General features: G+C 48.6%; 1 protein-coding gene across 1 annotated transcript; it reads left to right on the top strand.

Annotated features, from left to right (window-relative positions):
- Nucleotides 1-5,563: 5,563 nt before the first annotated feature.
- Nucleotides 5,564-7,654, top strand: LOC123489294. Its single transcript, XM_045219989.1, has 2 exons — nt 5,564-6,348; nt 6,436-7,654. The coding sequence occupies exons 1-2, from the start codon at nt 6,135-6,137 to the stop codon at nt 7,524-7,526; spliced, it is 1,305 nt and encodes a 434-aa protein (XP_045075924.1). The 5' UTR covers nt 5,564-6,134; the 3' UTR covers nt 7,527-7,654.
- Nucleotides 7,655-11,816: the final 4,162 nt, after the last annotated feature.

Genomic DNA, 11,816 nt, shown 5'->3' with positions numbered 1-11,816 from the left:
CGCCCCAGTTAAGGGACAGGGACTGCGCATCAAACATATTGCCAAATGTATCCATAGAAATAAATGAATTAATTAATTATAATGAATTAATGAATACAATGAAGAGCAGGTTACAGAGTTGTTGATTGTCCACTGTCAACATTCTAGAACTCTTGTAACATACTGGGTCCATATAATATTATGTTTCATGACAGTCCCACTATAAACATTCTGGTAGTTGTGATGTCATAATCGATTCTTCTATTACATCATGTTGGGTCCATATCTTGTGTATGTTTGACAGTGAACAGTAAACCCAATTCACTTTTACAAAGCACAGCTAGCCAACTAGTAGTTTGACTTGTAATTTGTACTGCCTACTTTTGAAAGACGATTTCTTTAATCAAAATGGCACAGCTCTCCCAGAAGGGTGGGCTGTGCAACATGAAGACGTTATTGTTGGCTGTTATTTTCTGTCTCCTATCGTTTGTTGCTGCAAATGTGTTGGTGTCTTCAGAGCACAAGACTTTGATGCCAGTGAAGGACCACCCTATTCTGAACAACCCTGATGCTACAAAAGAGACCAATTTTAAGTCATTGCTGGAACAACTTGTGAGTTTACGGGTGAAAGACGATTCTTCTCCAGGTAACGTGGGCCAGTTGACAAAAGGATATTCCTCAAAAAATGTCAAAGACCCCCCGGACTTTGATGAGTCCCTGCCCCTGAATTATGTTCCAGAGCACAAGCCGTTGATGCCAGTGAAGGACCACTCTGTTCAGAACAACCCTGATGCTACAAAAGAGACCAATTTTAAGTCATTGCTGGAACAACTTGTGAGTTTACGGGTGAAAGACGATTCTTCTCCAGGTAACGTGGGCCAGTTGACAAAAGGATATTCCTCAAAAATGTCAAAGACCCCCGGACTTTGTAGAGTCCCTGCCCCTGAATTATGTTACAGAGCACAAGCCGTTGATGCCAGTGAAGGACCTCTCTGTTCAGAACAACCCTGATGATACAGAAGAGACCAATTATACGTCATTGCTGGAAGAACTTGAGAGTTTATGGGTGGAAGACGATTATTCTCCAGGTAACGTGGGCCAGTTGACAAAAGGATATTCCTCAAAAAATGTCAAAGACCCCCCGGACTTTGTAGAGTCCCTGCCCCTGAATTATGTTACAGAGCACAAGCCGTTGATGCCAGTGAAGGACCTCTCTGTTCAGAACAACCCTGATGATACAGAAGAGACCAATTATACGACATTGCTGGAAGAACTTGAGAGTTTATGGGTGGAAGACGATTATTCTCCAGGTAACGTGGGCCAGTTGACAAAAGGATATTCCTCAAAAAATGACAACCCTGATGCAACAAAAGAGACCAATTTTAAGTCATTGCTGAAGAGCACCCTGAAGATCAAACCCAGAGTCAACATATTGACTGACCCTTCTTACTCCGAGCCACTTGTGAAGGTGAACCTGATTTTGGGGCCCGTTTTCTATAGCTTCATCTTAATAGTGGTTCTCTATGAGGCTGTGAGAATCTCCAAGGAGGCTAGAAGGCGATCTAATGCTATTGCCACTGCCAGGTTGAAGAAAAGGGAACCAGCCACCGCTGAGGCATCCAACTACGAGGCAACCGAGAAGCCCTGCTACACACAGTCTTGGCTCACTGAGGTTTGCGTCAAATAAGACTGAGGACTACTTCTTAAACCAAGTGATATTGAATAAAAGCTGCAGATATTAAATCTCCAAATGAGATCACATGGAGACTGCCACCTTTGAAGACTTCCATTGTTTGTTTATAATTTAATGTCTTTAGAATAGTAATAAAAATACATTGCATTTAAAACATATGTTTCAAGTTATTTTTGGGGTATTTTGATTTGTTGTTGTACTGTTGTGTTGTAAATGCAATATGCAACATTATTTAATTGATAAAATAATATATTTTTCAGAGAAAAAAAATAGTTAAACATTAAAGAGATTCTTCTGTACTTTTGTATACTTTTTTGCCAGTAGTTCTGAAAGTAGCACTCACGACCCAAAAGTGTTCCCCGAGAATTGCGTACTACGTCACATATGTGCAGATACAGTGCCTTCAGAATGTATTCATACCCCTTGACTTAATCCACATTTTGTTGTGTTACAGCCTGAATTCAAAATGGATTAAATAGATTTTTTCTAACTATCTACACAACATACAGAAATATCTAATTTGCATAAGTATTCACACCCCTGAGTCAATACATGTTATAATCACCTTTGGCAGCAATTACAATGTGTGAGTCTTTCTAGGTAAGCCTCTAAGAGCTTTGCACACCTCGATTGTACGATATTTGCACATTATTATTTTAAAAAATCTTCAAGCTCTGTCAAATTGATTGTTGATCATTGCTAGACAACCATTTAAGTCTTACCATATTTCTTATTTTATTTGTAAAAAAAAATACCCCCTTTTTCTCCCCAATTTCGTGATTGGATTCCAATTGCGATCCAATTACAATCTTGTCTCATTGCTGCAACTCCCCAATGGGCTCGGGAGAGGCGACGGTCGAGTAATGTAGCCTAAATATAGCAGACTAAATAGCCTTGGTTTCTCAAATGACTGCCTCGCCTGGTTCACCAACTACTTCTCAGATAGAGTTCAGTGTGTCAAATCGGAGGGCCTGTTGTCTGGACCTATGGCAGTCTCTATGGGGGTGCCACAGGGTTCAATTCTTGGGCCGACACTTTTCTCCGTGTATATCAATGATGTCGCTCTTGCTGCTGGTGACTCTCAGATCCACCTCTACGCAGACGACACCATTTTGTATACATCTGGCCCTTCATTGGACACTGTGTTAACAAACCTCCAAACGAGCTTCAATGCCATACAACAATCCTTCAGTAGCCTCCAACTGCTCTTAAACACTAGTAAAACTAAATGCATGCTTTTCAATCGAACGCTGCTGGCACCCGCCCACCCGACTAGAATCACCACTCTCGACGGGTCTGAACTAGAGTATGTGGACAACTACAAATACCTAGGTGTCTGGTTAGACTGTAAACTCAACTTCCAGACTCACATAAAGAATCTCCAATCCAAAGTTAAATCTAGAATCGGCTTCCTATTTCGCAACAAAGCCTCCTTCACTCATGCTGCCAAACATGCCCTCGTAAAACTGACTATCCTACCGATCCTTGACTTCGGCGATGTCATTTACAAAATAGCCTCCAACACTCTACTCAGCAAATTGGATGTAGTCAATCACAGTGCCATCCGTTTTGTCTCCAAAGCCCCATACACTACCCACCACTGTGACCTGTACGCTCTTGTTGGCTGGTCCTCACTACATGTTCGTCGTCAAACCCACTGGCTCCAGGCCATCTATAAATCACTGCTAGGCAAATCCCCGCCTTATCTTAGCTCATTGGTCACCATAGCAGCACCCACCCGTAGTCTGCGCTCCAGCAGGTATATCTCACTGGTCATTCCCAAAGCCAACACCTCCTTTGGCCGCCATTCCTTCCAGTTCTCTGCTGCCAATGACTGGAACGAATTGCAAAAATCTCTGAAGCTGGAGACTCTTATCTCCCTCAATAACTTTAAGCATCATTTGTCAGAGCACCTTACCGATCACTGCACCTGTACACAGCCCATCTGAAATTAGCCCACCCAACTACCTCATCCCTATATTGTTATTTATTTAGCTCTTTTGCACCCCAGTATCTCTATTTGCACATAATCTCTTGCACATCTAGCATTCCAGTGTTAATACTATTGTAATTATTTTGCACTATAGCCTATTTATTGCCTTACCTCCATAACTTGCTACATTTGCACACACTGTATATATATTTTTCTGTTGTATTTTTGACTTTATGTTTTTTACCCCATATGTAACTCTGTGTTGTTTTTATTGCACTGCTTTGCTTTATCTTGGCCAGGTCGCAGTTGTAAATGAGAACCTGTTCTCAACTGGCTTACCTGGTTAAATAAAGGTGAAATAAAAAATAAAAAAATAAAATAAAAATGGTGTCCTCCGAACGTGACCCACCAAACCGCGCTCCTTAACACCCGCCCACTTAACCCGGAAGCCAGCCGCACCAATGTGTCGGAGGAAACACCGTTCCTTGCCATAGGTTTTCAAGCAGATTTAAGTCAAAACTGTAACTCGGCCACTCAGGAACATTCACTGACTTCTTGGTAAGAAACTCCAGTGTAGATTTGGCCTTGTGTTGTAGGTTATTGTCCTGCTGAAAGGTGAATTAATCTCCCAGTGTCTGGTGGAAAGCAGACTGAACCAGGTTTTTGTCTAGGATCTTGCCTGTGCTTAGCTCCATTCCCTTTCTTTTTTATCCTGCAAAACTCCCCAGTCCTTAACGATTACAAGCATACACATAACATGATGCAGCCACCACTATGCTTGAAAATATGAAGAGTGGTACTCAGGAATTTGTTGTATTGGATTTCCCCCAAATATAACGCTTCACTATGCTTGAAAATATGAAGAGTGGTACTCAGTAATTTGTTGTATTGGATTTCCCCCCAAATATAACGCTTTGTATTCAGGACAAAAAGTGAATTGCTTTGCCACATTTTTTTGCAGTATTACTTTAGTGCCTCGTTGCAAACAGGATGTGTGTTTTGGAATATTTTTTATTCTGTACAGGCTTCCTTCTTTTCAATCTGTCAATTAGGTTAGTATTGTGGAGTAACTACAATGTTGTTGATCCATCCTCCATCACAGCCATTGAACTCTGTAACTGTTTTTAAGTCACCATTGGCCTCATGGTGAAATCCCTAAGCGGTTTCCTTCCTCTCCAGCAATTGAGTTAGGAAGGACGCCTGTATCTTTGTAGTGACTGGGTGTATTGATACACCATCCAAAGTGTCATTGATAACTTCACCACGCTCAAAAGGATATTCAATGTCTGCTTTTTCAATTTTTACCCATCTACCAATAGGTGCCCTTCTTTGCGAGGCATTGGAAAACCTCCCTGGTCTTTGTGGTTGAATCTGTGTTTGAAATTCACTGCTCGACTGAGGTACCTTACTGATAATTGTATGTGTTGGGTACAGAGATGAGGTAGTAATTCAAAAATCATGTTAAACACTATTATTGCACACAGAGTCCATGCAACTTATTATGTGGCTTGTTAAGCAAACGTTTACTCCTGAACTTATTTAGGCTTGCCATAACAAAGGGGTTGAATACTTAGTGACTCAAGACATTTCAACTTTTCATTTGTTATTAATTTGTAAAAAATTTGAAAAACATAATTCCACTTTGACATTATGAGGTATTGTGTGTAGGCCAGTGACACAAAATCTCAATTTAATACATTTTAAATTCAGGCTGTAACACAACAAAATGTGGCAAAAGTCAGGGGTGTGAATACTTTCTGAAGGCACTGTATGTGCAACAAGTCCTCTCTCTCTCTCTCTCTCTCTCTCTCTCTCTCTCTCTCTCTCTCTCTCTCTCTCTCTCTCTCTCTCTCTCTCTCTCTCTCTCTCTCTCTCTCTCTCTCTCTCTCTCTCTCTCTCTCTCTCTCTCTCTCTCTCTCTCTCTCTCTCTCTCTCTCTCTCAACAGTAATTCTTCCCTCAGATTATGCATGTATGAACTAGACATTGAAGCATTCAGCCCAAAGTGAGAGGTTTAAAAAATACTTTCTTAGCCACCAAAGTACCATGTCTTTAAACATTTGGTTTCCAGGGGGGCAGTGCGGGCCATGAGGAAGGCCAAAAAGTGTCTCACTCCCTGGGTCAGAAAGCTCATAATTAGCTGGGTCATCGCAAGCACCAGCACCAGTGTAGATACTACCATGACCTGGTAGTATATGAGGAGCTGTAGGTCACGGGGGCATTTGCCAAAGTCGTAGGAGAAAGCAGTTTAGAGACAGGGACTGCACGTCAAACTAATTGCCAAATGTATCCAAAGAGATGAATTAATGAATTATCTGAATTAATGAATACAATGAGGAGCAGGTTACAACATTCTGGAACTCGTGATGTTATAATCAGATTCTTCTATTACATCATGTTGGGTCCATATCTTGTGTATGTTTGACAGTGAACAGTAAACCAATTCACTTTTACAAAGCACAGCTAGCCAACTAGTAGTTTGACTTGGAATTTGTACTGCCTACTTTTGAAAGACAATTTCTTTAATCAAAATGGCACAGCTCTCCCAGAAGGGTGGGCTGTGCAACATGAAGATGTTATTGTTGGCTGTTATTTTCTGTCTCCTTTCGCCTGTTGCTGCAAATGTGTTGGTGTCTTCAGAGCACATGACTTTGATGCCAGGGAAGGACCACCCTATTCTGAACAACCCTGATGCTACAAAAGAACAAGTTGATAGTTTACGGGTGAAAGACGATTCTTCTCCAGGTAACGTGGGCCAGTTGACAAAAGGATATTCCTCAAAAAATGTCAAAGACCCCCCGGACTTTGTAGAGCCCCTGATTTATGTTCCAGAGCACAAGCCGTTGATGCCAGTGAAGGACCACTCTGTTCAGAACAACCCTGATGCTACAAAGGAGACCAATTTTAAGTCATTGCTGGAACAACTTGAGAGTTTACGGGTGAAAGACGATTCTTCTCCAGGTAACGTGGGCCAGTTGACAAAAGGATATTCCTCAAAAAATGTCAAAGAGCCCTCGGAGCTTGTAGAGCCCCTGATTTCTGTTCCAGAGCACAAGCCTTTGATGCCAGTGAAGGACCACCCTGTTCAGGACATCCCCAATGTTGCAAAATGGACCAAAATGGTGCAAGTGGACCAGATGCTGGAACAACTTCAGAGGATGAAAGATGATACTTTCCCAGGTAAAGCTAAAGTCCCACAGATGATTGTGGAGAAACATATTCCTTATCTACAGGCTTACAAGCAAAAAGCATTGCAAGGTGACAACAACGTCTTCAAAGAAAATCTTCAGGCTCCAGCTCCAAAAGCTCAGAAGAGCACCCTGAAGATCAAACCCAGAGTCAACATATTGACTGACCCTTCTTACTCCGAGCCACTTGTGAAGGTGAACCTGATTTTGGGGCTCGTTTTCTATGGCTTCATCGTAATAGTGGTTCTCTATGATGCTGTGAGAATCTCCAAGGAGGCTAGAAGGCGATCTGATGCTATTGCCACTGCCAGGTTGAAGAAGAGGGAACCAGCCACCGCTGAACCACAGACACTGGCATCCAGAGTTCGGGAGAGCATCTCTTCACGGTTTGGTTTGAAACAAGCATCATCCACACCACAGTGTGCCCCCATTTCTGACGATTCTGCAAAAGAGTTGCAGAAGTCAAAGGAGTTCATCTCCACTAAGGACAAATCTGAGTCGGAAAAGAGACCTGGAAAGAGTGCTGTCAGCCTGAGAGAGTGTGAGCCGCCTCTGCCTAGCATCCCAGATAACTTCCTTGTGCCTGACTCTGAGCCTGCCATCCAGGTGGCATTGAACCCATTCGAAACTAAGCTAGCGAAAGTTGTATCTGAAAATGCTGAGGCATCCAACTACGAGGCAACCGAGAAGCCCTGCTACACACAGTCTGGGCTCACTGAGGTTTGCGTCAATTAAGACTGAGGACTACTTCTTAAACCAAGTGATATTGAATAAAAGCTGCAGATATTAAATCTCCAAATGAGATCACATGGAGACTGCCACCTTTGAAGACTTCCATTTTCTGTTTGTAATTTAATGTCTTTAGAATAGTAATAAAAATATATTGCATTTAAAACATATGTTTCAAGTTATTTTTGGGGTATTTTGATTTGTTGTTGTACTGTTGTGTTGTAAATGCAATATGCAACATTATTTAATTGATAAAATAATATATTTTTCAGAGAAAAAAAATAGTTAAACATTAAAGAGATTCTTCTGTACTTTTTTATACTTTTTGCCAGTAGTTCTGAAAGTAGCACTCACGAGCCAAAAGTGTTCCCCGAGATTTGCGTACTACTGTCACGATCGTCGAAGGAGGAGGACCAAGGTGCAGCGTGACATGCAAACATACTTTATTATCAATAGTGATAACACGATAAACAAAACAACAAACGATAACGTGACGTCCTAGGTATAATACAACCAACAAGGAACACGATCCCACAACTACTGTGGGAAAACAGCCTGTCTAAATGTGGTTCCCAATCAGAGACAACCAGCAACAGCTGACACTCGTTGCCTCTGATTGAGAACCACTCTGGCCAACATAGAAATAGAACAACTAGATAATTAACATAGAACACAAAACACATAGAATCTACACACCCTGGCTCAACATATAGAGTCCCCAGAACCAGGGTGTGACAGTACCCCCCCCCCCCCCCCAAAGGCGCGGACTGCGACCGCGCCTAAAAATAAACAAAACAGGGGAGGGCTGGGTGGGCATTCCTCCTCGGGGGCGGTTCCGGCTCCGGGCTTGACCACCACCCTCCAACAATCCCCCCGTAGCGCCCCTGGTCCGGTCTGGCCCCGCTGGCTGGAGCTGGACTGGACATCGTAGGAGCGGATTGCTTAGGCTCCGGTGTGGAGCAGCTGGCCGGTACCTGACCAGGCACCGGTGACCCAGGCACGGGTTGTGCCGGACTGACGACGCGCACCCCTGGCTTGGTGCGTGGAGCAGGAACGGGCCGGACCGGGCTGACGATGCGCACCCCAGGCTTGGTGCATGGAGCAGCAACGGGCCGTACCGGGCTGACGATGCGCACCCCTGGCTTCGTGCGTGGAGCAGGAACAGGCCGGGCCGAGCTGGCGACGCGCACCGTAGGCTTGGTGCGAGGGGCAGGAACAGGCCGGGCCGGGCTGGCGACGCGCACCATTAGCTTGGTGCGGGGAGCAGGAACGGGCCGGGCTGGCGACGCGCACCGTAGGCTTGGTGCGGGGATCAGGAACAGGCCGGGCCGGGCTGGCGACGCGCACCGTAGGCTTGGTGCGAGGAGCAGGAACAGGCCGGGCCGGGCTGGCGACGCGCACCGTAGTCTTAGTGCGAGGGGCAGGAACGGGCCGTACCAGGCTGGAGACGCGCACCATTAGCTTGGTGCGGGGAGCAGGAACAGGCCGGGCCGGGCTGGCGACGCGCACCGTAGAGTTGGTGCGAGGGGCTGGAACAGGCCGGGCCGGGCTGGCGACGCGCACCATTAGCTTGGTGCGGGGAGCAGGAACAGGCCGGGCCGGGCTGGCGACGCGCACCGTAGGCTTGGTGCGAGGGGCAGGAACAGGCCGGGCTGGCGACGCGCACCATTAGCTTGGTGCGGGGAGCAGGAACAGGCCGGGCCGGGCTGGCGACGCGCACCGTAGGCTTGGTGCGAGGAGCAGGAACAGGCCGGGCCGGGCTGGCGACGCGCACCGTAGGCTTGGTGCGACGGGCAGGAACGGGCCGTACCAGGCTGGAGACGCGCACCATTAGCTTGGTGCGGGGAGCAGGAACAGGCCGGGCCGGGCTGGCGACGCGCACCGTAGGCTTGGTGCGAGGGGCAGGAACAGGCCGGGCCGGGCTGGCGACGCGCACCATTAGCTTGGTGCGGGGAGCAGGAACAGGCTGGGCCGGGCTGGCGACGCGCACCGTAGGCTTGGTGCGAGGGGCAGGAACAGGCCGGGCCGGGCTGGCGACGCGCACCATTAGCTTGGTGCGGGGAGCAGGAACAGGCCGGGCCGGGCTGGCGACGCGCACCGTAGGCTTGGTGCGAGGGGCAGGAACAGGCCGGGTCGGGCTGGCGACGCGCACCATTAGCTTGGTGCGGGGGATCAGGAACAGGCCGGGCCGGGCTGGCGACGCGCACCGTAGGCTTGGTGCGAGGAGCAGGAACAGGCCGGGCCGGGCTGGCGACGCGCACCGTTAGTCTTGGTGCGAGGGAGCAGGAACAGGCCGGGCCGGGCTGGCGACGCGCACCGTAGGCTTGGTGCGAGCGGGCTGGAACAGGCCGGGCCGGGCTGGCGGACGCGCACCATTAGCTTGGTGCGGGGAGCAGGAACAGGCCGGGCCGGGCTGGCGACGCGCACCGTAGGCTTGGTGCGAGGGGCAGGAACAGGCCGGGCCGGGCTGGCGACGCGCACCATTAGCTTGGTGCGGGGAGCAGGAACAGGCTGGGCCGGGCTGGCGACGCGCACCGTAGGCTTGGTGCGAGGGGCAGGAACAGGCCGGGCCGGGCTGGCGACGCGCACCATTAGCTTGGTGCGGGGAGCAGGAACAGGCCGGGCCGGGCTGGCGACGCGCACCGTAGGCTTGGTGCGAGGAGCAGGAACAGGCCGGGCCGGGCTGGCGACGCGCACCGTAGGCTTGGTGCGACGGGCAGGAACGGGCCGTACCAGGCTGGAGACGCGCACCATTAGCTTGGTGCGGGGAGCAGGAACAGGCCGGGCCGGGCTGGCGACGCGCACCGTAGGCTTGGTGCGAGGGGCAGGAACAGGCCGGGCCGGGCTGGCGACGCGCACCATTAGCTTGGTGCGGGGAGCAGGAACAGGCTGGGCCGGGCTGGCGACGCGCACCGTAGGCTTGGTGCGAGGGGCAGGAACAGGCCGGGCCGGGCTGGCGACGCGCACCGTAGGCTTGGTGCGAGGAGCAGGAACAGGCCGGGCCGGGCTGGCGACGCGCACCGTAGGCTTGGTGCGAGGGGCAGGAACAGGCCGGGCCGGGCTGGCGACGCGCACCATCAACTTAGTGCGGGGAGCAGGAACGGGCCGGACCGGACTGGTGACACACACCACTTGCTTGGTGTGAGGAGCGGGACTGGGTTTCTTCATAACCCTCCGCTCCCTCAGCTGCCTACACAGTTCCTCTCGCCGTGCCTCTACTTTCTCCTTCTCCCTTATCGCCTCCAGTAGCTCCTCCCTCTGAACCACTAACTCCTGCTCCCTCTGGACCAATAGCCCCCCTTAACCTGGTGGCCTCCTCACCTAACCTCCCAATACGCCCTGTAGCTGCCTCCTGCTGCCCCGTCGCCCATGCCGTGTGCCCCCCTCCTAAAAATATTTTGGGGTTGCCTCTCGTCCGTCCGCCGACAACACTGTTGACGCCCGTTGCTCCCTCTCCTGCCTGGGTCTCCCCCTTCATAGCCTTCCGATACCGGACGGCCTCCTCCTCCGTAATCTCTCCCCAACCGAGGAGGACATCCACTAGAGTTACCTCCTGCGTGTGTTCCTGGACACGCTGCTTGGTCCTGGTATGGTGGGATCTTCTGTCACGATCGTCGAAGGAGGAGGACCAAGGTGCAGTGTGAAATGCAAACATACTTTATTATCAATAGTGATAACACGATAAACAAAACAACAAACGATAACGTGACGTCCTAGGTATAACACAACCAACACGGAACAAGATCCCACAACTACTGTGGGAAAACAGCCTGTCTAAATGTGGTTCCCAATCAGAGACAACCAGCAACAGCTGACACTCGTTGCCTCTGATTGAGAACCACTCTGGCCAACATAGAAATAGAACAACTAGATAATTAACATAGAACACAAAACACATAGAATCTACACACCCTGGCTCAACATATAGAGTCCCCAGAACCAGGGTGTGACAACTACGTCACATATGTGCAGATACAGTGCCTTCAGAATGTATTCATACCCCTTGACTTAATCCACATTTTGTTGTGTTACAGCCTGAATTCAAAATGGATTAAATAGATTTTTTCTCACCCATCTACACAACATACAGAAATATCTAATTTGCATAAGTATTCACACCCCTGAGTCAATACATGTTATAGTGGTCCTCTGTAGCTCAGCTGGTAGAGCACGGCGCTTGTAACGCCAGGGTAGTGGGTTCGATCCCCGGGACCACCCATACACAAAAATGTATGCACGCACGACTGTAAGTCGCTTTGGATAAAAGCGTCTGCTAAATGGCATATTATATTATAT

This window comes from Coregonus clupeaformis, unplaced genomic scaffold (genome assembly GCF_020615455.1).
Source record: "Coregonus clupeaformis isolate EN_2021a unplaced genomic scaffold, ASM2061545v1 scaf2981, whole genome shotgun sequence".
NCBI classification, from domain to species: Eukaryota; Metazoa; Chordata; class Actinopteri; order Salmoniformes; family Salmonidae; genus Coregonus; species Coregonus clupeaformis.
Note: the sequence above shows the minus strand (reverse complement) of the source record. Positions and strands in the feature narration are given on the sequence as shown.